This window comes from Lithobates pipiens, unplaced genomic scaffold, assembly GCF_037356315.1.
Source record: "Lithobates pipiens isolate NorthernLeopardFrog02 unplaced genomic scaffold, aLitPip1_a1.2 Scaffold_23, whole genome shotgun sequence".
NCBI classification, from domain to species: domain Eukaryota; kingdom Metazoa; phylum Chordata; class Amphibia; order Anura; family Ranidae; genus Lithobates; species Lithobates pipiens.
Genome location: NW_027507785.1, coordinates 56,599,737 through 56,627,554, shown reverse-complemented (window position 1 = coordinate 56,627,554; position 27,818 = coordinate 56,599,737). Strand labels below are relative to the sequence as shown.

Below are 27,818 nucleotides of genomic sequence, written 5' to 3'. Positions count from 1 at the left end.
AAATGCCTTTGAAAAAAAAAACAGACACTACCTTGTAAAAGTAGCAGTGACATCATCACCGTGCTGTATATAGACTGAGCAAAGCTGTGGGTGGGGCCCCAGCAGGCTCCACCCACTACAGGAGGGGGGCGGCGACTAGACTGGTCACCCTGCACAAGAAGAGAGGGCAGCAGTGAGCGGTCTTTGTTACAGGAAGTCTCATACTGCATTACTGCACAGATCTGGAAGAAATACACCAAGATTTAAGGAAGAATATATGGCCCCTTTATTTATAATCTTTCCTTTTCCTGAAATTATTATTTAAGATACTTATATAGCGCCGTCAATTTACGCAGCGTTTTACATATACATTGTGCATTCACATCAGTCCCTACCTTCAAGGAGCTTACAATCTAAGGTCCCTAACTCAGCTGTAAACCCTCTGACATGTTTATTCTTGATGTCTGTGTCCAGCTGGAGAGATTTACCCTCACTTCCTGTCCTGGAGACCCAAGTGAACCCTCTCCAAAGAGAGGGAAAACCCCCCCCTTCTGTCACTGGAATAGGTGTCCCCGTTGGAAGATTTTCCCTTAGCTCCTATTGCGTGGACAGCTGTAAGGCCCCGTTCACACCTAGGCGTTTTGCGATCGCATGGTGATTCTGCCTGCGATCCCAAAATGCAATTCAAAACTGACAAATCTCACTGCGCTTGTTCAGGTGCCATTCATTTTCAATAGCACCTATACGGGGGTGCGATTCACAGCAAACCGTAATTACGCAAAGCTTGTCGCCCAAAAGAAGCAACTGCTCCTTTTTGAGCAAGAAACTTCACGTAATGCGGTATGCCACGACTGAAGTGCGATGTATTGTGCGAATCGGACCCGCAAATGAATGGCACCTGAACAAGTGTGGTTCAGGTGTGAACGGGGCCTTAAACGTTGGATTTCCAATCACTTTTTGTCCCGATGACAATGATCATTAGGGCAAATGGAAAGGGTAAATGCCTCCAATAGGGACATAGACAGGAATAAAAAAAAGAATGGGGGTTTAACCCTTCCGCCCTTCATCCCAAAACTGAAAAAAAAGTTTGGGGCAGATACAGTACCTCACATTTTTGTAAATATTTTATTCTCTCTTTTCATGTGACAACACTGAAGAAATGACACTTGTCTACAATGTAAAGTAGTGAGTGTACAGCTTGTATAACAGTGTAAATTTGCTGTCCCCTCAAAATAACTCAACACACAGCCATTAATGTCTAAACTGCTGGCAACAAAAGTGAGTACACCCCTAAGTGAAAATTTCCAATTTGGGCCCATATTGCCGCCCCAGTGTCATGTGACTTTTTAGTGTTACAAGATCTCAGGTGTGAATGGGGAGCAGGTGTGTTCCCAATTTGGTGTTATCGCTCTCACTCTCTCATACTGGTCACTGGAAGTTCAACATGGCACCTCATGACAAAGAACTCTCTGAGGATCTGAGAAAAAGAATTGTTGCTCTACATAAAGATGGCCTAGGCTATAAGAAGATTGTCAAGACCCTGAAACTGAGCTGCAGCACAGTGGCCAAGACCAGACCGCAGTTTAACAGGACAGGTTCCATTCAGAACAGGCCAGGAATTTGAGTGCATTTAGCGTCTTATCCAGAGGATGTCTTTGGGAAATAGACGTATGAGTGCTGCCAGCATTGCTGCAAAGGTCGAAGGGGTGGGGGGGGGGGGTCAGCCTGTCAGTGCTCAGACCATACACCGCACACTGCATCAAATTGGTCTGCATGGCTGCCGTCCCAGAAGGAAGCCTCTTCTAAAGATGATGCAAAAGAAAGCCTGCAGTTTACTGAAGACAAGCAGACTAAGGACATGGATTACTGGAACCGTGTCCTGTGGTCTGATGAGACCAAGATAAACTTATTTGGTTCAGATGGTGTAAAGCGTGTGTGGGGGCAACCAGGTGAGGAGTACAAAGACAAGTGTGTCTTGCCTACAGTCAAGCATGGTGGTGGGAGTGTCATGGTCTGGGGCTGCATGAGTGCTGCCGGTGTCCTATCATATACAGTCCCCCATCAGATAGTGTCCGCTGTGTACTGCGCATGCGCAGTACACAGCACACACAGATTCCAAAAATAGCCGAAGATGAACGGCGCCTGCGCCGTGAGTCCAGGTTCTAGCCCCACCATCCAAGTGGACATAGAGTTGGAATAAAAAGAGCCGAGCGCAGCAAGGCTGAGCCTGAAGCGTGGCGAGTGAAGCGTGGCGAGCGAAGCGAGCCCGCCGAGGGGCCCTCTAATTTTGCAAGCCCTATGTCCGCTTGGATGGTGGGGCTACCACCTCGACTTACGCCACAGGCGCCGTTCATCTTCGGAGATTTTCCGAAGCTTCTTCTGCTCCGTACTGAGCATGCGCAGTATGGGGTGGACAGTTTCCGATGGCAGGACACTATATGCCAGAACACCGGCACTGGGGAGCTACAGATCATTGAGGGAACCATGAATGCCAACATGTACTGTGACATACTGAAGCAGAGCATGATCCCCTCCCTTCGGAGACTGGGCCGCAGGGCAGTAGTCCAACATAATGACCCCAAACATACCTCCAAGAGGACCGCTGCCTTGCTACAGAAGCTGAGGGTAAAGGTGATAGACTGGCCAAGCATGTCTCCAGACCTAAACCCTATTGAGTATCTGTGGGGCATCCTCAAACGGAAGGTGGAGGAGCGCAAGGTCTCCAACATCCACCAGCTCTGTGATGTCATCATGGAGGAGGGGAAGAGGACTCCAGTGGCAACCTGTGAAGTTCTGGTGAACTCCATGCCCAAGAGGGTTAAGGCAATGCTGGAAAATAATGGTGGCCACACAAAATATTGACACGTTGGGCTGAATTCGGACCTGAAACGGACCAAAAGACGCAAATCGCACCAGACCCGCTGTGGAGATATGTGAATCGGCTCCATAGAGAGCAGGTCAAAATCTCCTGCTTGGATGCGGGAACCAATCAATTCCTACCGGTCCCCAATATTTGTCCTTTTCTGATTTTTGCACGGACATGGCTGAATACGACAATCTCCCCATCTTTCACTACAGATGACCTTCATGACCTGGAGCTCCCAGGGGATATTTTTTTTTCTCCTCTTTGTACATTGACATTCGAGACCCCGCTAACTGCCTGTCGCCCTGTTGACAGCTTTTATAATGAATACAAATCCGCATTGCTAGCGCTTGTCTGAATTATTGAGTATTTGTCACCCTGAAAGGCTGATCCTCTCCCAAGCCAAGAGTCTTGTTAATAATTCATCCCTGATCTCCGGAGCTCTCTATAGGAGCATCCAAGCTGAACCTGTCACACTTGGTCAGTGAACTTGGATGGAAGTTGGACTTGGAGCAACAAGTAGACCTTGGGATAGCCTCCTGTTCTTGCTCTCCTGCATGTTGAGGTAGCATTATGGGCAAGCCACATTGCTAGCACCATCTCACTACTGGCCAACATGAATCGGAACATCTCCCCCAAGAGAGGAAGAACCATGCGGGAGGTAGGCGGAAAACCAACCACGGTGCTGAATTCGTCAACTGATGGTACACTTGGAACCAAGACGTTACCGTCCGACACCCAACGGCTCTGTAGATCAAATAACTCAGCGTCTTTGGCACTGGAGGAATTTCCGGACTGGAACAGTCCCAGGAGGACTCACCATGAAAGGTTCATGTATAAGGTAGGAAGACAAAAAGTTGCAGCCGCTTCATCATAAGATTAAAGCAATATTAAAGAGGAAGTAAACCCTGATGGGTTTACTTCCTCTTTGTTTCCCTGCAAAGGTAAAGCATAATGGACTACTATGCATCGCATACTACCCCATTATGTGTCACTTACCTGACACAGGAGCCAGCGATGTCACCGCTATCCCCTCTTCCACTGAGCGTCCATCTTCTTTCTGGGTATCGTGGCTCCGGCACTGTGATTGGCCGGAGCCGCGATGATGTCACTCCCGCGCATGTGCACGGGAGCCACCACTAGCAGCATATCGCCATTAAAAATAACAAACATATTATACTTACCTCCACTGTGCAGCTCGTTTTGCACAGAGTGGCCCCGAACCTGCTCTTCTGGGGTCCCTCGGCGGCTGTCTCTGCTTCCTCCCGCAAGTACTTCTCACGTTCATGGGAGCTCCCTCGCATGGTGAGAAGCACCTGTGGGCGCGCTCCCGTGATATAGCCGCTCTCTGTATCACACGGCCCCGCCCCAGCGCGCTGTGTCATTGGATGTGATTGACAGCAGCGCGAGTCAATGGCTGCGCTGCTTTCAATCCATCCACTCCAGCCAATCAGCGGCCAGGCTGAGCAGCGAAGAGGACGGCGGGGGTGAGCGCGGGACTTTCGAGGGGTCAGGTAAGTAAAACGGGGGGACTGGGGGCGCCGGCAGTGTGAGATGTTTTTTCACCTTAATGCATAATATGCATTAAAGTGAAAAAACATTTACCTTTACAACCCCTTTAATCTAGGCTTACCTGTAGGTCAAAGTGGTCTGTAAGGGTTTACAACCACTTTAAATCCAAAACCATAAATGTAATATATCGCAGGTTATCACTTATTTTTACCCCCCCCCCCACACACACACACACACACACACACACACACATTTTCACCTGTTGATCTAGCCAGTAACGTGCCTACTGTATTAGAGTGCCCACACTCTGGATGAAGGAGCACGTGAGGCATTTTTGGAAAGCAGCATTGCCAGTTTGGGGGGGAGGGGAGTGTTTAATGTACTAGCATATTTAAATACATTAATTGAAGCCTAACTCTAGCTAACACTTTATAATCAGTTACAGCAGTTTTTTTTTTTTCCTTTTGGGCTAAAGGTTTTACATAAATGAAAACGAATCATTGTAAGCAGCACTGCTAGAGTTAAATGGTTTGTCCCATCTCTGTAGCTGATACATTCTGCTAGAGAGCTTGCCCTTTTGAAAAACAACATACCTATTGGCCAGATCACCAGATGAAAAAAAGAAAGCGTGAAAAAGAAGACGGATGCAGCCATCACATGTAAGAATTGTTAAGGTGCAATATAATAAATGTTTGCTTTTGGGTTTAACGGCTTCCCGACCGCCCTATAGCAGACTTACTGTTACAGGGCAGCCGCTCTACGCAGAATAACATATTAATATATATATATATATTACGTGATTCTGCGCTTCTGGGTTTCGGGACGTGAGCGCACGCCACCGGCAGCTGAATACCGCTGTGATTTTGCACAGCAGGAGTCAATCAGTGGGTTCCGTGGACTCGCCAATCGTTCGGTACTCTGGCACAATGACAGTCTGCCCATGTAAACAAGGCAGACTGTCATTCCTCGAGTACAGAAGACATGGATCCTGTGTTTCTGTGAAGCAGGAACACGGATCCATGTCTTCAAGCAGTCAAAGCACCTTGGTTGAATAATGATTTGATTTGGTATATTTTCTATATATTTGGATGCATAGAATGCACTTTTTGGTTAATTTCTATTGGCAGATAACATGTCTACATTTATTTGTTTTATTTTTTTAATGCACAATAAAAAAATTGTGGAGAATAATACTTGGCTGTGTGTTTTAATGCAAATGATAGTTTGGGAGTAGGCAGTTACATTTAAAAAAAATACAATGTAAAATTGACAAGGGACTCCAACATAGTTGTATCTTTGATCTTAAAAAATACGGGATAATGGTGTTCTGGTAACTTGACCAAAAAAATAAAAAATAAATCATAATAATATTATTCTTGATCACTAGTAGAAAAAAAAAAAAACCTTTGAAAATTAGTTTTTAATAACTCCATCAGTATCACCAGCAAAGCAGCTTCATTATAATTCCATTAAAGAAGAAGAGAATTGTGCGCTGCATTTCATAATTTTCCGCGTGTTTGTACTTTGGACTTTTGTCCAACGGACTTGTGTACACACGCTCGGAAAATCCGGCAACACAAATTTGTCCGCGGAAAATTTTAAAACCTGCCATCCAACATTTGTCTGCGGAAAATGCGACAGCAATTGTCTGATGGAGCGTACACGCGGTCGGATTTTCCGAGTATTATTGTGTATATTGATTGATTTGCGCAAAAGTTATAGCATCTACAAAATAGGGGGCATTTTTGTTATAAATTTTTTTTAACTAATAATGGCGATGGTCAGCGATTTTTAGTGGTATTGCGGCAGGCAGATCAGACACTTTTTTGGGACCATTGGCATTTATACAGTGATCAGAGCTAAAAAATAGCCACTGATTACTGTATAAATGTCACGGGCAGGGAAGGGGTTAACACTAGGGGGCAATGAAGGGGTTAAGTGTTCCCTAGGGAGGTGTTTCTAACTGTTGGGGGGGGGGGGGGAGTCTAACTAGGAGTACACAGAGAGATCGCTGTTCCTGATCACTAGGAACAGACGATCTCACTCTACTTTCCGGACAGAACGGGGATCTGTATGTTTACATTGACAGATCCCCAGCCTTCCTCTCTGAGGAGTGATCGTGGGTTGCTAGTGGACATCGTGCTGGCTACGGGCATCGGCCACGGCGTTGCGCTGCCTATAGCTCTTAAAGCCAGCCATCGAACACCTATGGTGGTTTGCGCAGCTGTGCCGACCTTCTGCAGTATAATCCAATTAGAAGGAATAATAAACAATATATATAGAAAGTTGAATGCTTTTGCTTTTTACAGTATTAACTTTCTATATATATTATGTTTATTATTATTCCTTCTGTCTAATTGGATACTTTTTAATTATGTGAAAGTATTTGCCAGCCACTTGCCATGCACCTCATTTAATGTCCCAAACCACCTTTTATTCAAATGCAATGGGGAATGGAGGCACAGAGCCCAAGATGGCCCGATGCTTCATTTAAAGTTCCGAACCAAAAACCCCTTTTCCTCAAATCACCGTTCACTTTAATTACAGCTGCAAGTCTTTTTGGGGATGTCTCTACCAGCTTTGCACATCTAGAGAGGGACATTTTTGCCCATTCTTCTTTGTAAAATATCTCAAGCTCTGTCAGATTGGATGGAGAGCGTCTGTGAGCAGCAATTTTCAGGTCTTGCCACAGATTCTCAACTGGATTTAGGTCTGGACTGTGACTGGGCCATTCTAACACATGAATATGCTTTGATCTAAACCATCCCATTGTAGCTCTGGCTGTATATTTAGGGTCGTTGTCCTGCTGAAAGGTGAACCACCGCCCCAGTCTCAAGTCTTTTGCAGACTCTAATGTCGTGTATACATGAGCGGACTTTCCGACGGGAAATGTTCGACGTGAGCTTGTTGCCGGAAAGTCCGACCGTGTGTACGCTCCATCAGCATTTGCTGTCGGACTTTCCACCAACAAAGGTTTCTTAGCAGGTTCTTAAATTTTTCCGCCAACAAAACTTGTCAGAAAGTCTGATCGTGTGTACACAAGTCTGTCGCACAAAAGTTCACGCATGCTCGGAATCAAGCAGAAGAGCCGCACTGGCTATTGAACTTCCTTTTTCTCGGCTCGTCCTACGTCACCGCATTCCCACGTTCGTAATTGTTGGCCAACATTTGTGTGACTGTGTGTATGCAAGACAAGTTTGAGTCAACAACCTTCGAACAAAAATCCACGGTTTTGTTGGCGGAAAGTCCGATCGTGTGTACGGGGCATTAGAGTCTTTCTTCTAAGATTGTCCTGTATTTGGCTCTGTCCATCTTCCCATCAACTCTGACCAGCTTCCCTGTCCCTGCTGAAGAAAAGCATCCCCCAACATTATGCTGCCACCACCATGTTTCACGGAGGGGATGGTGTGTTCAGGGATAGTGATGGACGAACTCCCGATGGGACGTTTGCGAACCGCTAGGTTTGCTTTAATGGCAGGCGAACCTTAACCACTTGATAACTGGGCACTTAAACCCCCCTCCTGCCCAGACCAATTTTCAGCTTTCAGCGCTGATGCACTTTGAATGACAATTGCGCGGTCATACAACACTGTACCCAAATGAAATTTTTATCATTTTTTTCCCACAAATAGAGCTTTATTTTGGTGGCATTTAATTACAGCTCTGAGTTTTATTTATTGCTAAACAAACAAAAAAAAAATGCAAAATAACAAAAAATAAAAAATCATGTTTAATCGTTTGTTATAAAATTTTGAAAAAAGGGCATTTTTCTCCTTCATTGAAGTGCGCTGATGAGGCGGCACTGATAGGCTGCACTGGTGGGCACTGATAGGCATAGTTAAGGCAGCACTAATAGGCACAGATAAGGTGGCACCGATAGGCACAGATAAGGCAGTACTGATGGGCACAGATAAGGCGGCACTGATGGGCAAAGATGGGCACAGATAAGATGGCACGGATGGGTGGCACTAAGGGGCACTGATAGGTACCACTGATAGATGGGAATGATGGGCACTGATAGGTGGCTCTGATAGGTGGCACTGATGGGCGTCACTGATGGGCACTGGTAGATGACACTGATGGGCACGGATATGTGGCACTGGGGTGCAGCACCGTTGTTGAGGCAGATTGTGGGCACTGCTGGGTGGCACTATGGGCACTGCTGGGTGGCACTGATGTGGGGGCACTTATTTATTAATGAGGTGGCACTGGCAGGTGGGCACTGGCAGGGCTGGCCGTGATCGGGACTGATGTCCCGATCACGGCCGCCGGTGATGGGCTCTTTTTTTTTCTCCTTGCGCTGTCAGCGCGAGGAGGAATAATAGCCGATTACCAGCTCCGTTGTATCACATGATCAGCTGTCATTGGCTGACAGCTGATCACGTGGTAAGGGGTCGGGATCGACCCCTTGCTCGGATCCGTGATCAGGCGAGTCTCATAGACTCGCTGATCACAGAGCGCGCCGTGCGCGCCCCTCAGGGGGCGCGCAGGCCGCTTGTGCACGGGACGACGTCAATAGACGTAGTCCCGGCAAAGGAGGTCCGCGCTGTAGCAGTCATTTGGCTATAGAGCGGATCTCTAGTGGTTAAAAACCTCCAGGTCATATTTTCAGCTACAAAATACTTACTAGCTGTGCACACATAGTCCCACCACATGGACACTGACATAACAAAAGTATTAAGTGAATCTGGGATCGACAACGACAAGCATTCTTTTTTTATCTGTGAAATTTTGACAATTCAGGAGCACATGAAGGCCATGGAGGAGAGGAAAGGTCAGGCCAGGCTATGAAGGGGAAACACCAAACTGTCCCTCAGTCCCTACACTGATAAAAGACAGCTGCAGAATCGGTTAGCACTCAGCTCAGCAGCACAGCAGTCAAGTATAATATGCTTTCTATATTTGAAAGAAAGTATATTATACGTGTACAACCCTATATACTGTACACCTATACCAGTCCTTAAAAGGACTTTTGTGGACCTAGTAGCTAGTGATTTGCAGACTGTCCCTGCTCTAAACACCAAACTGTCCCTTAGTCCCTACACTGATAAAAGACAGCTGTAGAATCGGTCAGCACTCAGCAGCACAGCAGTCAGCAGTGCACCATAATATACTTTGAATATTTGAAAGAAAGTATATTATACGTGCCCACCTTATATACTGTACACCTATACCAGTCCTTAAAAGGACTTTTGTGGACCTAATAGTAATAGCTAGTGATTAAACTGACTGTCCCTGCTGCACACAGCGTCCTGTCCCTACACTGACAAAAGACAGAATGTAAAATGGCCGCTAGATCAGGTCTATTTATAAGTTAGGGGGTCCAATTGTCCAATTGTCAATGTGCAGAAATGTCTCAATTGGCTGTCCTGTACCCCATGATGGATGTGTCATCATGGGTCAAAGTTCTTCACAATGTAAACGCATATGTCCGCCGCGCGAACAGCGCCAGAAATCCGCCAGTTTGGCGAATCGCGAACAAGTAAAATTCGCCGCGAACCGACCGCAGGGCGAACAGCAAGGCCATCTCTATTCAGGGAGATGTGCGGTGTTAGTTTTCCTTCCACTTCACAATTATGTGCCACTTTGTGTTGGTCCATCACATAAAATCCCAATAAAATGCATTTACGTTTTTTGGTTGTAACATGACAAAATGTCAAGGGGGGTATGAATACTTTTTTAAGGCACTGTACATTTAAAATCCAAGCTCTGATGAAGGGTAATTGTTCAGACCCCTGAAACGCGTTGGGTACTTTATTGAATCGTCTGATAAACAAATTTTCTTGGACTCGCTTTGGATGGCAGTCTTTTTTGCAACTTCTTACTGCTTGGATTTTCACTCTAGGGACCCCAGTTAGGGACACACTATTTGGCCAGTGCAGCCTCATCAGGGCGATTGTGCCTTACCAAATAAAATTGGATTGGCAATTTTGTATAACTAATCACTATTGTTCCAAGTGCCTCGCTGGAATTTTTTTTAAGCCTTTTATTAACAGGCTGTGACTGGTAACATTAAGAGGAGAAGCAACTTTATAACTGATGTTAGTAGTTGTATGCAAATAACTCGGCACACTAACAAGATTTCAGAGTAATGCTTGTGGAAACTCGGACCTGCTACATTGTCGTATTGGCATGTAAATGCATGCTTGTCTGTGCCATATAACAACAACTGTATGCAAATAACATATCTGCCTATAAGAATGTAATTTGTATGAGAGACTAAAGTGCAAGACTGCCATCTGCTGTCTAAGAGCATGTAGTGCAGGCGTGAAAACTAAAATCAGAATTGCTTTGCTCATTCATGTTTTAACACCTTGCCGATGGCCTCACGCCGATATACGCCGGCAGAAGGGCTCGTACAGGCAGACTAACATATCTGTACGTTGCCCTTTAAGATGCGGCCTGTGGGCGCGCGCGCCGGCGGTAAGCTCCACGCGTCAGGTCGCATGTCCCGCGGACTCGATCGCCACGGGGATACCCGCGATCGTCTCACGGAGAGGAAGAATGGGGAGATGCTAATGTAAACAAGCATGTCCCCGTTCTGCCTAGTGACAGTGTCACTGATCTCTGCTCCCTGTGATCGGGAGCAGAGATCAGTGACGTGTCACACTTAGCCACGCCCCACCCCCCCCCACAGTTAGAGTCACTCCCCAGGACACACTTAACCTCTACACTGCCCCCTAGTGATTAACCCCTTCACTGCCAGCGTCATTTACGCAGGAATCAGTGCATTTGTATAGCACTGATTGCTGTATAAATGCCAATGGTCCCACAAATGTGTCAATAATGTCCGATGTGTCCGTCATAATGTCGCTGATCACTGCCATTACTAGTAAAAAAAAATTATTAATAAAAATGCCATAAAACTATCCCCTATTTTGTAAACGCTATATCTTTTGCGCAAACCAATCAATAAACGCTTATTGCGATTTATTTATTTTTTTAACCAAAAATATGTAGAAGAATACGTATCCGCCTAAACTGAGGAAAAAAAATGTTTTTTTTATATATTTTTGGGGGATATTTATTATAGCAAAATGTAAAAAATAATGTGTTTTTTTTTTTTTTTTTTTAACCACTTGACCACTGGGCACTTAAACACCCTTAATAACCAGACCAATTTTCAGCTTTCGGTGCTCTCGCATTTTGAATGACAATTACTCAGTCATGCAACACTGGACCTATATGAAATTTTTGTCCTTTTTTTCACACAAATAGAGCTTTCTTTTGGTGGTATTTAATCACCGCTGGGTTTTTTATTTTTTGTGCTATAAAGGAAAAAATACCGAAAATTCTGTAAAAAAATGAATTTTTCTTTGTTTCTGTTAGAAAATTTAGCAGATTAGTAATTTTTTCTTCATAAATTTTGGCCAAAATTTATACTACTACATATCTTTGGTAAAAATAAGTACAAATTGGTGGATATTATTTGGTCTTTGTGAAAGTTATAGAGTCCACAAGCTGTGGTGCCAATATCTGAAAATTGATCACACCTGAAGTACTGATGGCCTATTTCAATTCTTGAGACCCTAACATGCCAGAAAAGTACAAATACCCCCCAAATTACCCCTTTTTGGAAAGAAGACATTCCAAGGTATTTAGTAAGAGGCATGATGAGTTTTTTGAAGTTGTCATTTTTTCCCACAATTCTTTGCAAAATCAAGAATTTTTTTACTTTTTTTTTTTTTTCACAAAATTGTCATATTATCAGGTTATTTCTCACACACAGCATATGCATACCACAAATTACACCCCAAAACACATTCTGCTATTACTCCCGAGTATGGCGATACCACATGTGTGAGACTTTTACACAGTGTGGCCACATACAGAGGCCCAACTTGCAGGGAGCGCCATCAGGCGTTCTGGAGCACCCAGGACAATTCTGACATTTCTCTCCTACATGTAAAAATCATCATTTATTTGCTAGAAAATTACATAGAACTCCAAAACATTATATATGTTTTTTTAGCAAACACCCTGGAGAATACAATGGTGGTCTTTGCAACTTTTTATCTCGCACGGTATTTGCGCAGTAATTTTTCGAATGCTTTTTTTAAAAAAAAAAAACAGTTTTGGGCTTAAAAAAAAAAAAAAAAAACAGTAAAGTTAGCCCAATTTTTCCATAATGTGAAAGATGAAGTTACGCTGAGTAAATAGATACCTAATATGTGACTCTTCAAAATTGCACACGCTCGTGGAATGGCGCCAAACGTCGCTACTTAAAAATCCCCATAGGCGACAATTTTTTTTTTTTTTACTGGTTATATGTTTTGAGTTACAGAGGAGGTCTAGGGCTAGAATTATTGCTCTCGCTCCAACGTTCGCAGCGATACCTCACATGTGTGGTTTGAACACCGTTTTCATATGTGTGCGGGACTTACGTATGCGTTCGCTTCTGCATGCGAGCACATGGGGACAGGGGCGCTTTAAAAAAAAACATTTTTTTTATTGTTCATTTTACTTTATTTATTTTAGTTTGACATTTTTTCCCCCAAAAATAATTTTTTTGATCACTTTTATTCCTATTACAAGGAATGTAAACATCCCTTGTAATAGGAATATGGCATGACAGGTCCTCTTTACAGTGAGATGTGGGGTCAATGAGACCCCACATCTCACCTCTAAGCTGGGAAGCCTGAAAAAAAAAAAAAAAAAAAAGATTCTGTCTTTGATCGTATTAGCGATTCGATAGAAGCACCGGAGGGCGGCGGGAGGGGGGGGGATGTCTATGGCTGGGTATTGCAGGGTATCACCGACTATGGCTGGGTATCTCAGAGTATGGCGTTGCAGAGTATTGCATTGCAGGGTATTGGCGGGTGTTGCAGAGCATTGCAGAGTGTTGCAGGGTATTGGCGGGTGTTGCAGAGCATTGCAGGGTATTGGCGGGTGTTGCAGAGCATTGCAGAGTGTTGCAGGGTATTGGCGGGTGTTGCAGGGTATTGCAGAGTGTTGCAGGGTATTGCAGAGTGTTGCAGGGTATTGCAAAGCGTTGCAGAGTGTTGCAGAGTATTGCAGAGTGTTGCAGGGTATTGCAGAGTGTTGCAAGGTGTTGCGGAGTGTTGCAGGGCATTGCAGAGTGTTGCAGGGCATTGCAGAGTGTTGCAGGGCATTGCGGAGTGTTGCAGGGCGTTGCGGAGTGTTGCAGGGCGTTGCGGAGTGTTGCAGGGCGTTGCGGAGTGTTGCAGGGCGTTGCAGGGTATTGCAGAGCGTTGCAGGGTATTTCAAGGTGTTGCAGGGTATTGCAAGGTGTTGCAGGGTATTGCAGAGTGTTGCAGGGTATTGCAGAGTGTTGCAGGGTATTGCAGAGTGTTGCAAGGTGTTGCGGAGTGTTGCAAGGTGTTGCGGAGTGTTGCAGGGTATTGCAGAGTGTTGCAGGGTATTGCGGAGTGTTGCGGAGTGTTGCAAGGTGTTGCGGAGTGTTGCAAGGTGTTGCGGAGCGTTGCAAGGTGTTGCGGAGCGTTGCAGGGTATTGCGGAGCGTTGCAGGGCAATGCAGAGTGTTGCAGGGCAATGCAGAGTGCTGCAGGGTAATGCAGAGTGCTGCAGGGTAATGCAGAGTGTTGCAGGGTAATGCAGAGTGTTGCAGGGTAATGCAGAGTAATGGGGGTATTGCAGAGTAATGCAGAGTAATGGCAGGGTATTGCAGAGTGTTGGCAGGGAATTGAGGGGTTAATTTTCGGTGCGCAGCGATGTGGGCACTGCAGATGCAGCCCACATCGCTGCTGACACCGATCTCTTCCCCCTCCGCTGTACCGATCGGTACAGAGAGGGGGAGGGAGGAACCGGCGTCATAACATGACGCCGGTTTGTTTACAAGTGATCACTCCGTCATTTGACGGAGCGATCACGTGGTAAACGGCCGCGCTGATCGGCCGTTTACCGTGATTCGTGATGCGCCGGGTCCTGTGGACCCGGCGGTCACGGATGCTCTCGAGTGCGCGCCCCAGGGGGCGCGCGAGAGCAGAATTCTGGGAGGCCGTTAATTAACGGCCTCTCAGAGTTAAACAACCGCCCTGAAGCCGTTAATCGGCAATGGGCGGTTGTTAAGTGGTTAATTGACACTCTTTTGGTGATGAAATACCACCAAAAAAAAAAGGACGCCAATTTTGTTTGGGAGCCATGTCGCATGACCGCGCAATTATCAGGTAAAGCGACGCAGTGCCGAACCAGCGGCGATCGGGTCCGCGGGTCCCGCGGCCACAGAGCTCAGGACCGGGTCGCAAGTGCGGCGCTGGCGGGCGCGCGTGTGCGACCCATAGCTGGGCTCTTAATGTGCAACGTACCTGTACGTGATTGTGCCCAGCCGTGCCATTCTGTCGACGTATATCGGCGCGAGGCGGTCCTTAAGTGGTTAAACATTGATCGTAATAGGGACACTGACCCCTTTCGCACTGACGGACCAATCGGGTCCACCTGTCAGTTTTTCAGGCAGAGCCAATCAGACCATCCATTCATCTATGGAGCGGCCGGATGTCGCGTGTCCGTTGACACCCGCCGACATCTGATTTGATCCCGTCCGCTAAAAACAGACGAATGGCCCTAATTATGCACTGGTTTTCTCTATCATCGTTTTATCGTCGCTCTGTCTGGTACCCTAAGCTGATTTTTGATAAATGTATAAATGTTTGATCCTGTTATGTCACATTCGGCTGTTTCACCCGCATTTTCTTTGTTCCGTGATTTATCCTTCAATAAAGAAAACCTGATTGTTTAAAAATAAAAAATAGACAAATGGGAATCCTTTCCCCATCCATCCATCGGGTGACAGTCGGATGGAAATGGATTGGACAGGCAGTCAGTTTTCATTCGACAGCCTATAGAGGGCAGCGGACTGTGTCTGTGTCCGCTCTGCATAGCGCGGAGCAGACACGGACCTGCCATCTGCATGCTCAGCAGGGATCGGCGGAGAGATCCCCTGCTGAGTGGGTGGATCCGCTGGCGGACTCCGCCAGTGTAAAAGGGGCCTTACTTTAAAGCAGGACTCCAGACAAAAATAACAGAACCAGCTTGTGCTGCAATATTCATCTGTAATACAAAGCTGTCCCCCCCCCCCCCCACAGTAATGCCCTGTACACACGGTCGGACTTTCCGTCAGAAAATGTGCGATCGGATCGTGTTGTCGGAAAATCCAACCGTGTGTGGGCTCAATCTGACTTTTTCCGTCTGATTTTCCGACGCACAAAGTTTGAGAGCAGGATCTAAAATTTTCCGACTTGCAAAATCCGATCGCATAAATTCCGATCGCGTGTAGACAATTCCGATGGACAAAGTGCCACGCATGCTCAGAATAAACTAAGAGACGAAAGCTATTGGCTACTGGCCCGTTTATAGTCCCGACGTATGTGTTCGACGTCACCTCGTTCAGAACGATCGGATTTTCTGACAACTTTGTGCAACCGTGTGTATGCAAGATACGTTTTGGCCAAAATCCGTCGAAAAAAAAATCCGGATTTTGTGGTCGGAATGTCCAACTGTGTGTATGGGGCATAAAAGAGGCCTTACTTTAAAGCAGAGCTCCAACCAAAAATAACAGAACCAGCCTGTGCTGCAATATTCATCTGTAATACAAAGCTGTCCCCCCCCCCCCCCCCCCAGTAATGCCGCGTACACACAGTCGGATTTTCTCACGGGAAATGTTCGATCGGAGCTCGTTGTCAGAAATTCCGACCATGTGTAGGCTCCATCGGACATTTTCCATCCGAATTTCCGACAAACAAAATAAGAGATCTGGATCTCAAATTTTCCGACAACAAAATCCGTTGGCGGAAATTTCCGATCGTCTTTACACAATTCCGACGCACAAAAGTTCCACGCATGCTCGGATTCAAGCAGAAGAGCAGCACTGGCTGTCGAACTTCATCTTTCTCGGCTCGTCGTACGTGTCGTATGTCACCGCGTTCTTGGCGATCGAAATTTCCGACAAGATTTGTGTGACCGCGTGTGTGCAAGACAAGTTTGAGCCAAAATCCATCGAAAAAAATAAAAAAACATTGGATTTTGTTGTCGGAATGTGCGATCGTGTGTACAGGGCATAAGTGTTTCTGCCAGTAGATGTCTCCAGTCTGATGGTCTGTATCAATTAACCTACTTTTTCTGAGCCCAGGTCACCCTGGACCCATCCCCCGCCTGCGACTGGACAATGAAAGGAGAAGCAGCACAGTGATGAGCTCATCTCTCTCTCCTCCTATCGGCATCCTGTCAGAAGTTTTTGCTAACGTCAAATAAAGACCTCTTACAGCCAGTGTTAATTTTGACATCAGATTTCGATTTAGTTTTAGTTATAGTCTTTTGACTAAAAGGCCATTTTAGTTTTAGTCGTATTTTAGTCATCTGAGTTGTTTTAGTCGTATTTTACTCGACTAAAATCGAATGGGTTTAGTTAAAGTGATTGTAAAGCCTCTCTTCTTTTTCTTTTTTTAAAATAATAAACATGTTATACTTACCTGCTCTGGTTTTGCACAGAGCAGCCCCTCCGATCCTCCTCTTCTCGGGTGTCTTTGCTGCTCCTGGCCCCTCCCTCCTATCAAGTGCCCCCACAGTCAGCAGCTTCCTATGGGGGGCACTGGAGCCGAGTCACAGCTCCGTATGTCCATTCAGGCACAGAGCCCTGACTGGCCCCCCTCTCCCCTGATTGGCTGACTGACTTTGACTGACACCTGCGGGAGCTAATAGCTCCACTGCTGTGTCTCAGCCAATCAGGAGGAGTGTCCCAGACAGCTTAGACATTGATGGAGAGAGATGGGGCTCAGTTAAGTAATTAGGGGGGTGCTGGGGTGGCTGCTACACACAAAAGGTTTTTATTTTTAATGCATTAAAAAAAAACCTTCTGCCTTTACAACTCCTATAAATTTGAATGCATTATTTATAACATTATATAATCCTGGAGTAAAAATCAAATAACATACTTATTATTTATGGTATTAAGGTTTGAACATGCACTACAGACACAGATTTAGCCGTTGTGATATAAACTTAATTTAGTTTTAGACATAGTCTTTTGACTAAAATTACATTTTAGTTTTAGTCCTATTTTAGTCATCTGAATTGTTTTAGTTTTAGTCATATTTTAGTCAACTAAAATAGTATTCATTTAGTCAACGAAAATATTTTAGTCAAGGGAATTAACACTGCTTCCAGCACTGGTTGGGAGCTGTGTCTGTGACTCGCAACTGTTAGCCCTTGTACACATGGTAGGAAATTCCAATGGAAAATGTCCGATCGGACCGTGTTATCGGATAATCCGACCGCGTGTGGGCTCCATCGGACTGTTTCCGTCGGAAAATCCGACCAACAGAGTTTAAGAGCAGGATATAAAATTTTCCGACAACAAAATCCGATCAGACTTTTTCCGATCGTTTGTAGAGAATTCCGATCGGACAAAGTGCCAAGCATGCTCAGATCAAATTACGAGACCAAAGCTATTGGCTACTAGCCTGAACATAGTCCCGTCGTACGCAACGAACATCATCACGTTCTGAACAATCGGATTTTCCGACAACTTTGTCCTACCGTGTGTATGCAAACACCAGTTTCGGACAAAATCCGTCGTAAAAAATCAGACGGATTGTGTTGTCGGAATGTCCGACCGTGTGTACAAGGGCTTAGAGATGAGCCTAGTCGTTATCCAAACGCATTGCTATCAGAACTACGCTATATTGTCAAAAGTATTGGGACACTTGCCTTTACACACACTTGAACTTTAATGGCACCCCAGTCTTAGTCCGTAGGGTTCAATGTTGAGTTGGCCCACCCTTTGCAGCAATAACAACTTCAACTCTTCTGGGAAGGCTGTCCACAAGGTTTAGGAGTGTGTCTATAGGAATGTTTGACCATTGTTCCAGAAGAGCATTTGTGAGGTCAGGCACTGATGTTGGCAGAGAAGGCCTGGCTCACAGTCTCCACTCTAATTTTTCCCAAAGGTGTTCTATCAGGTTGAGGTCAGGTCTCTGTGCAGGCCAGTCAAGTTCCTCCACCCCAAACTCACTTATCCATGTCTTTATGGACCTTGCTTTGTGCACTGGTGCGCAATCATGTTGGAACAGGAAGGGGTCATCCCCAAACTGTTCCCACAAAGTTGGGAGCATGAAATTGTCCAGAATGTCTTGGTATGCTGACGTCTTAAGAGTTCCTTTCACTGGAACTAAGGGGCCAATCCCAACCCCTGAAAAACAACCCCCACACCATAATCCTCCCTCCAAATGATATGGATCAGTGCACAAAGCAAGGTCCATAAAGACATAGATGAGCGAGTTTGGGCTGGAGGAACTTGAACTGCATTCATGTGTGTTTATTTACTGTATACAAAGGGTATAGAAAATAATCAAGGATCACCCCCATCAGTATTTTGTTGGACCACCTTTTGCAGTCTTTAGTCTGTTGGGATAAGTGTCTACTAACTTTGCACTTTGCACATCTAGGCTTTGCAATAATTGCAAAAGATGAGAATAAAATGGAATTATTTGGCCTCAACATCAAACGATATGTCTGCTGGAAATCCAATACAGCTTACCATCCAAATAACACCATTCCTTCAATGAAGTATGGAGGTGGTAATATCCTCTTATGGTGGGGGGGGGGGGGGGGGTGGGGGTGGTGTTAATGTCCTGTTATGGTGGGGGGGTGGTAATGTCCTGTTATGGTGGGGGGGTGGTGGTAATATCCTGGTATGGTGGGGGGTGGTAATATCCTGGTATGGTGGGGGGGTGGTGGTAATATCCTGGTATGGTGGGGGGGTAATATCCTGGTATGGTGGGGTTTCTCTGCAGCAGGGACTGGAGCACTTGTCAGGATAGAAGGAAAAGTGGATGGGGCAAAATACCATCAAATGCTTGAGGAAAATATTCTGCCCTCTGCCAGAAAGTTGTCAATGAGAAGAAGGTTTTACCTTCCAACATGACAATGACCCAAAGCACACAGCAATGATGAGCACACAGTGGGCGAAAGAGAAAAAGGTGAATGTCCTTGCACGGCCTAGTCCAGGGGTGTCCAAACTTTTTTCGAATATGGCCAGATTTGATGAACTGAACCATGCGTGAGGGCCGACCATTTTGCCTGACATTCTTTGAACCATTAGAGTTTGATCTAAGTGTGTTAGTCCGAGCACTAATACACGGCCCAATGAGAATTCTCACGCCTGTGTGGCTGTGTGTGGTGAAGAGATGAGCTCGGGCGTGTTATTTGGATATTCCGTATTTATCGGTGTATAACACGCACCTTCACTTTAAGAGGGAAGGTTTAGGAAACAAAAATACATTTTAAATAAAGAACTGTAACGCAAAATAAGGGGTCAGTGCCCATGAATGCAGCCTAATCAGTGCCCATCTGCAGCCTCACCACTGCTATGAATTCAGCCTTATCATTGCTCATAATGCAGCACCCCCATTGCCAGGAATGCAGACTCATCAGTGCAGCCTGACTCATGCCCATCTGCAGCCTCAGAGGGAACAGGGAGGGGGGGGGGGGGGGGGGGGGGGACGAGCGCCAACACATTACATACAGGAGAATCTGTTTTCTTGACTGCCTCTTTAATACAAAGTCCTGCCCCCTATGATGGACAGAACAGTCATCCAATGGCAGCACAGGAGACGGGACTTCCTTTAACAGAGGCCACCGTGTAAACAGAAAATTCTCTTGTATGTACGGTGTTCTGCCAAAATCTGTCCCCCCATCGGATAGTGTCTGCCCCGTACTGCGCACGCACAGCCCTTGCGCACTTGCTCATATCTTCTGCCCTGAGTCCAGGTTCAAGCCCCACCATGCAAGTGGACATACAGTAGCACTTAGTAACAAGGCCGCTTGCCATGCTTCGGGCGCGGCCTCGGTTCGATCTGCAATTTTTTATTCTAACTCTATGTCCAATTGGATGGTGGGGCTTAAACTTGGACTCAGTGCGCAGGTGCCAGTCATGTTCGGAGACCTTCAGCCTCTCCTTGTCCTCTGTGCTGCACAAGTTCAGTACAGGGCAGACACTATCCGATGGGGGACAGTATTCGACACAACGCCGGCACTTGACCCGTCCCCCCCACCCCATGGCAGCCAGCATATATATCTTTTGTGCACTCGGGCGCTTGGGGATTCAGGCCACATATAAAAAGGCCTTTGGAGTCTTAACATGTGTTGTGTTCATATGTGCTCGTGCTCAGTCTAAAACAACCCGTGCTCCATAGGCTTGTGCTCAGACTGGGTGCCCCACATGGATTTACAATCACCCTTAGATGCAGTAGCGGCTGGTGGTCTTTTGTTTGGGGGGGGGTGGCAAACAACCACCCCCCCTCCTCGCTGTCTGCCGGTCCACCAGCACTTACCCTATCTAGGCAGCGGGCACATCGGGCAGCGGCTGGAATCAGGGCATCAGCGGACATCAGGCTGCGGTGGGCATCGTGCCGTGACTTTTGTGTCTCCTCCCCTCCTCCTAGGCGTTCAATAGGATCGCCTGTCCTTTCAGCCAGTCGGGTGATGGGTATCAGAGCCGCTTCCCGACTGGTCGGGAGGATGATCAGTTTTGCAACAGCGAATATTTATTCAATGATGCAACACACCTGGGTGGGCTCCAGATGCATTGTTCTGCGCCCCGAGCCCACCCTATTTTGAAGCCTATTAGAGCCTCTGGCTCTAAATCAGGTGTTTCAAAATAAAACACCCCCGCCATAAGAATTCATGCACCCGGCGTCCTGAAAGGGGCCAGGCGCATGGATAGGGAGGGTGGCGGTGGTGGATATGGGAGGCAGCGCACATGCGCCCACAATGGACGGGACTCCCAGCTTAGATGTTGCCCAACTATCTCTAGTATGGTCGCTTAGGCATGTGGGGAGACCCCTAGATAAATGCGTAGTTGGCACCTCATGCACTGGATAGACCTCACATGGACAGAGAGAAATAACAGAGGAAGAACCTCATAGCGTAAAATTGTTTGTAAGTTACATAGGAGGTGGGGTTGAAAAAAGACACAAGTCTATCAAGTCCAACCTATATGTGTGATTATATGTCAGTATTACATTGTATATAATAAGTTTAATGGGTAAAAACGAGTAGGAGATTACACTCACGTTTATCGGTTCCCAGCGTCCTGGCACCGGGTGTGTACAGCAAAACGGTCACCTTTTAAATTTAACTGAACTTGAGCAATTCTGCAAAGAAGAGCGGGCAAATATTGCAAAGTCTAGATGTGCAAAGTTTATTAGAGACAAATCCCAACAGACTAAAAAAGGCTGGAATTAAAGCAAAAGGTGGAACAACAAAATACTAACATAAGGGGGGGGGGGGTGATCTTTTTTCCAACTCAGTGATTGAGTTTTTTAATTTTTTTCCCCCCGACATGTTGGTGTTATATCCTTCCCTTGAATGTTATAAGTTGCACTGAGTAAATAATGCTGGATAAAACAAAAACTGTGTCTGTCTTAATTTCAGGCTGCAAAGCAACAAAATGTGATTATTTTAAAGGGGGGTGATTATTTTCTATACCCATTGTATCAACGTGGAGATCAGATTTAAGTTTTACTGACACCTGTGGCCCCTTCAAAAGTTGAAATTTTGGGTATTTCCCACTTTTTTTCGAAGCTTATCTGAAAATAGAACTCTTATGACTTTATTCATTTAATCGTTTTGTTTCAGGTAGACACCAGTACCAGGAATTCCCAAGATCCAATCAGCCAACCTCAAAGAGAAGCGCAACCAACTCTGCCGTTAATCAGAAGAGGAGCGACTCAGGCAGCAGGTATGGCATGGCGTTGGCAACATCTGGGCCTTTCCGGCCGTCTCTTCTCCCACCGCCCGTCTATGTGATACGTCCGCAGGGAGATGGCGTGACCCGAGTGCAGATGTCTGCTGCGTCTTACCGTCTCCAGTGAACCATGGCGACGCGCCGCTTTGAGAGGCAAGTGGGGCACCGCCCTCTGAAGCGTTGTTCCAGATGCCCTGACAATGTGTAGGTTCTTGAGCCTGTGCCAGGGATTCTAATCTCCCACCTGCCATGTGTAGAAAGCTTTGGAAGTGCCAACAGCCGCGAACGTTAAGGGGAGGCGATGAAAAGGTCCGTTGAATTACAAAGCTTTGTTTTTTCGTAGAACTTGGCACGCGCACGCCCTTGTCACTTACTCTTACCTCACCTCGTGGTGCTGCTCAGGGGTCCTTGGATTACATGTCACGGGCGTTACCTGCGTCTGCTCTTTGATTACAGGTGAATAGGCAACACCCAACGCCGGTGCACAACAAAGGAAAGCCAGTGCCACCTGATGCCAGGTTAATCTGCTCGTATCAAATCAGAGACCCCAATGAGTCCATTGAACAAACACCGTCTGCCGCGGCCCGAGTTCACATAAGGTGTTCAGGCTCACTTGTAATTCACTTACACTGATCAAATATACCAAAAACTACAACTAACCCCTGGGTTCGAATTTTAGAATGGTCACTGAAATGGTCAATGGGCACAGTGGGCACGGTACAGCAGCACTCCACAAAATGGGGACTCCGCTTAAAAAACAGATGAACTTTAATGACATCCCAGTCGGGGTTTAGGCATCTTGACTGTGCTTAAAGTGGAGGGCCACCCAAAAAAAAAAAAAAAAAAAAATATGCATTAATAATCTTAAAAAAAATGTTTTTCACTTACCTGAAACCGCTGTTGCTAGGCAGTCTTCCTAATCTGCCTCTTCCTATTCCACGGCGCTTCCTCCTCTTCGGTGAGCGGCCCCGTTGCCTTCTGGGACATGTGTGTGTCCCAGAAAACAACGGGGGCCATTCAAAAAGCGCTGCACGACTCGCACATGCGCAGTAGAAAACGGGCAATGAAGCTGCAAGGCTCCACTGCCCGTTTCCCTTCGTTAAGATGGAGGCTCCCGGCAGCCGATCCAATGGATGGATCGGCCTTGGGGCAGCCGATATCACGGGATCGCTGGACAGGTAAGTGTCCTTATTAAAAGTCAGCAGCTACAGTGTTTGCTGCTGACTTTAAAAAAAAAATAATGTATTGGCCAGAACGCCCCTTTAAAGCGTTTTTTCTTTAAAAGTCAGCAGCTACAAACACTGTAGCTGCTGACTTTTAATAAGGACACTTACCTGTCCAGGGAACCCACAATGTCGGCCGCCCCGAGGCCGATCCGTCCATCGGATCCAGTGCAGGCGCAGCCATTGTAACCAAGGGAAACTGGTAGTGGAGCCTTCAGGCTTCACAGCTGGTTTCCTACTGCACATGCGCCAGTGGTGTGATGCTTTCTGATTGGCCTCTTCATCTTCTGGGACACACACAGGTCCCAGAAGGTAGCGGTGGAAAAGGAGGAAATGACGCCATGGGCCGCAGCTGAGCTAGGATGGAAGTACACAAGGTACTTCAGAAAAGATAAGAAAAAAAAAATAGTTATCCAAAAACGAGGGGTGGAAGGGTGGTCTTTCCTTTAAAGCAGGCCATACACGGTCGAATTTTGAACAAATTTTCTTTTCAAAATCAGAAGTTTTTTTTTTTTTGTGATCCGATGATGCCACCATTGATTTTCGAAATTCGGCTGACCAAGCCTTCAATTTCACCTTGCTACAAAAAAGAATTTTTGTGGCCGGGAATCTTCTTTTCTCTCCGTATATTTTCTTTTCTTGCACATGCGCATTTTTTTTCTTATTACATTTCTCGCACGATTCTCCCATCATTGATTAGAAAATCGTTTGTTTTTCAAAAAATTTTCAACAAGTCTGATTCCTCAAATTCGATGGCCGCACGAAAATCAGCTGTTGCTGCAGCCCACTAATGGTGCAAAATTCGTACGAAAATTCTTCGATACGAGTTTCAAAAAGAAAATTCTTTCGAAGTTCGAACCGTGTATGGCCGGTATAAGACCAAGTTGTAAAAGTGGGTGGAACTCCGCTTTAAGTGGACTCTGGTAAGCAGAAACAAAATAGCTCGACAACGTGATTTACTGGCTTGCATTCTTTAATGCTGCCTTATCCTTCCCTCCTGAAACTGTTCCAAGAAGTAAGTCATCGGTGCAGATCTATTCGGTATCTGATTACCTGAGTCTGTTTAATCACAGTCAAAATTCCTATGCCCTGATAAAGGGGGAGTGTTTTTGGCTTCGAATCGCATTGGTTTTCCTCTTATGCATCGATTTTAATATTAAAAACCTTGGACTCTTCGATGTTTGTGTTCTCACTGGACTGTATTTGTAGAGGTCAAATATAGGCAGCTAAAGGGATCTCATAGTAAAGCAAACCTGTCATGGCAGATATATGAAGGCGGCCATTGCTGTCCTCCTGAAATATTCAAGGCCTTCCCTGAAAAAGACGTTGTCTGGATGGGAGTATAAACTGCTCTAAAACCTGGATCTATCATTCAGCATTGATGATGACTTTCCAGATATACAAGCTGCCCATTCCATACTCAATAATGCCTAGAGCTTATAACAAGCCGGAAAGGTCCCTCTCCTCTTCAGTCCGGAGGACGCGGCGCTCATGGTTGCCAAAAAGAACGTTGAATTTCAATACGTCTGACCACAAAACAGTTTTCAACTTTGCAACAGACCATTTTAACCACTTACGGACCACCCCACTGCGGCAGTACCTGTATGTGATGTCATGCACTGGGACTGGGGCGCGTGCCGCTGGCGACTCGCTTTCACTGTGATTGAACACAGCGGGAGCCAATCAGCGGACCCGATATCCGCCGGGACCTGTCGATCGTTCTCAGGAGAGACAGAAGGCCGTTCTGGTTATGTAAACAAGGCAGACCGCCGTTCTGTGAGAGGAGAAGATGTAGCAGAAACACGGATCTCTGCCTTCCCCCACCCAGTTAGAAAGCACTCCCTAGGAGCACATTTAACCCTTTGATCGCCCCTGATGTTAACCCCTTCCCAGCCAGTGTCATTAGTACAGTGACAGTGAATTTTTTTTTTTTTTTAGCACTGATCACTGTATTGGTCTCACTGGTTCCCATAAAGTATCAAGAGTGTCAGTTAGGTGTCCGATTCGTCTGTCGCAATGTCGCAGTCCCACAAAAAATTGATGATCACTCTGACACTTCGGGGTCTGGGGCGCACGCTCCGCCGGTGACCCGCTCCCGCTGTGATTGGACACAGCGGAAGCCAATCAGCGGGTCCGGCGGACACAATGTCTTCCGGGGGCCCGCCAGTCGTTCGGGAGACAGGCAGAACGGCGTTCTGCCGATGTAAACAAGGCAGACTGCCGTTCTGTGAGAGGGGAATGTACTGATCCAGTGTTTCTGCTAAGCAGGAGCACAGAGCTTTACCTTCCCCCAGTCGCAAAGCACCTCCCAACAGTTAGTAACACATTTAACTTTTTGCTCACCCCTGATGTTAACCCTTTCCCTGCCAGTGGCATTAGTACAGTGACAGTGCATATTTTTTTAGCACCGATCACTGGTTCCCATAAAGTGTCAAGAGTGTTGGTTAGGCATCCGATTTGTCCGTCGCATTCCCGCTAAAAATTGATGATCGCTGCCATTACTAGTGAAAAAAAAAAAATCCATAAATCTATCCCATTGTTTTTAGACGCTATAACTTTTGTGCAAACCAACCAATATACTATTGGGATTTTTTTTTTTAACCAAAAATATGTAGCAGAATAAATATTGGCCTAAATTGATGGAAAAAAAATAGATTTTTTACATTTTGTTACTGGGTATGTTTTATAGCATAAAGTAAAAAAATATATATTTTTTTCAACATTGTCTTTTTTTTATTTATAGCGCAAAATAAAAAAATAAAAAAACGCAGAGGTGATCAAATAGCACCAAAAGAAGGCTCTATTTGTTGAGAAAAAAAGAACATACATTTTTTTTTATTTTTTTATGGGTACAGCATCACACGACCGGGCAATTTTCAGTTAAAGTAATGTAGTGCCGTATTGCAAAAAATGGCCTGGTCATGAAGGGGGGGGGGGGGGGGACAGGCATGTACTGGCCATTGGGACTACAGGGAGTTTCCCGGTGGGCCGATGGCTCAGTGGGCCACTCTGATGCAAGGGGGCTGGTGATGTGACACTCTGATGTAAGGGGGCTGCTAATAAGACACTCTGATGTAAGGGGGCTGGTGATGGGACACTCTGATGTAAGGGGGCGCTGATTGGACACTCTGATGTAAGGGGGCGCTGATGGGACACTCTGACGTAAGGGGGCGCTGATGGGACACTCTGATGTAAGGGGGCGCTGATGGGACACTCTGATGGGACACTCTGATGTAAGGGGGCGCTGATGAGACACTCTGATGTAAGGGGGTGCTGATGGGATACTCTGATGTAAGGGGGCGCTGATGGGACACTCTGACGTAAGGGGGCGCTGATGGGACACTCTGATGTAAGGGGGTGCTGATGGGACACTCAAAATGTAAGTGGGCCGGTCTGGATGAAGTCCAGGGCCAAATTTCTTTCCCAGTCCAGCCCTGGGGGGGGGAGGGACGTTCCGGGGCTGAAGTGGTTAAATGAGCTTTGGCCCAGGGAAGATGGCGGTGTTTCCTGGACCATGTTCAGATATTAGATTGTAAGCTCTTCTGAGCAGGGCCCTCTTAATACTCTTGTATTTTATTATATTGTAACTGTATTGTCTCCTTTTTATATTGTAAAGCACTGCGTAAATTGCTGGCGCTATATAAATCCTGAATAATAATAATAATAATATGACTTCTTCTTTGGATGATAGAGCTTTACCTTGCATCTAGTGGTGTGTGTCCACCTTTCGTTGTAGTACAAAATATCTTCTATATTCATGCACGATTACTACTGTTTCTGCTTAAAATGTCAGCACCTTTCGCTGCGGTAAATATTCATTTATTTATTTTTTTCCAGCTCCAAAAACCGGAATCGCCAACAAGAGCGCGGACTTCTCTCACCCGGAGAAGAAATCACAGAAGAGAGGAAAGCTCAAACCTGAGCCGACTGCCTCCGGCGACATGACACCGTGGGTGAAAGCCTCGCCCTCCGAGAGCTCCCTCACCGCTCTAATGCAAATCCTCCCGTCTCCGCCAACACCCCTCGACAACACGGCTGAGCAGCGGCACGGCCAGAGAGCTCCGAAAAATGCCGTGAACAAGGTCAGCTGGGGGCCGCAGGCTCCCGAGGAACACCTCCCGAAAGAAAAACCTCACAACAGAGCCAAGCAGAAGGCAAGGACCGGCGTCACCAAGAGAAGGACCGCCAACAAGTTCCACAGCATCAAACTGCCCCCGGTCCCGGCGGTGACCGAGCTCAGCTTCAGCCGCAACTTTAGTTTCTCTTTCTTTGAGCTTCCTCAGCACCTGAGCCCCCAGCACTGGCTCCAGCGGCAGAAAACCGTCTATGTGCTGATGAGGCAGCTCCAATAAAATGATATTCACCCAAGTTTGCAGAGCAGGGATGATTTAGAAGGGCTCAGCGGGGCCGGTGTTGTGCCATATAGTGTCCGGCCATCATATAGCGTCCGCCACGTCCTGCGCATGCGCAGTACGGAGCAGACGAAGCTTCGGAAAATCTCCGAAGTTGAACGGCGCCTG

The 27,818-nt window shown here is 46.3% G+C and overlaps 1 protein-coding gene across 1 annotated transcript; it reads left to right on the top strand.

The window, feature by feature from the left end:
- Window positions 1-1,782: 1,782 nt before the first annotated feature.
- Window positions 1,783-27,818, top strand: LOC143927546 (uncharacterized). The gene is made up of 3 exons (XM_077451678.1): window positions 1,783-3,683; window positions 21,967-22,069; window positions 27,136-27,818. Exons 1-3 carry the CDS (start codon window positions 3,459-3,461, stop codon window positions 27,648-27,650), a joined length of 843 nt encoding a protein of 280 aa, XP_077307804.1. The 5' UTR covers window positions 1,783-3,458; the 3' UTR covers window positions 27,651-27,818.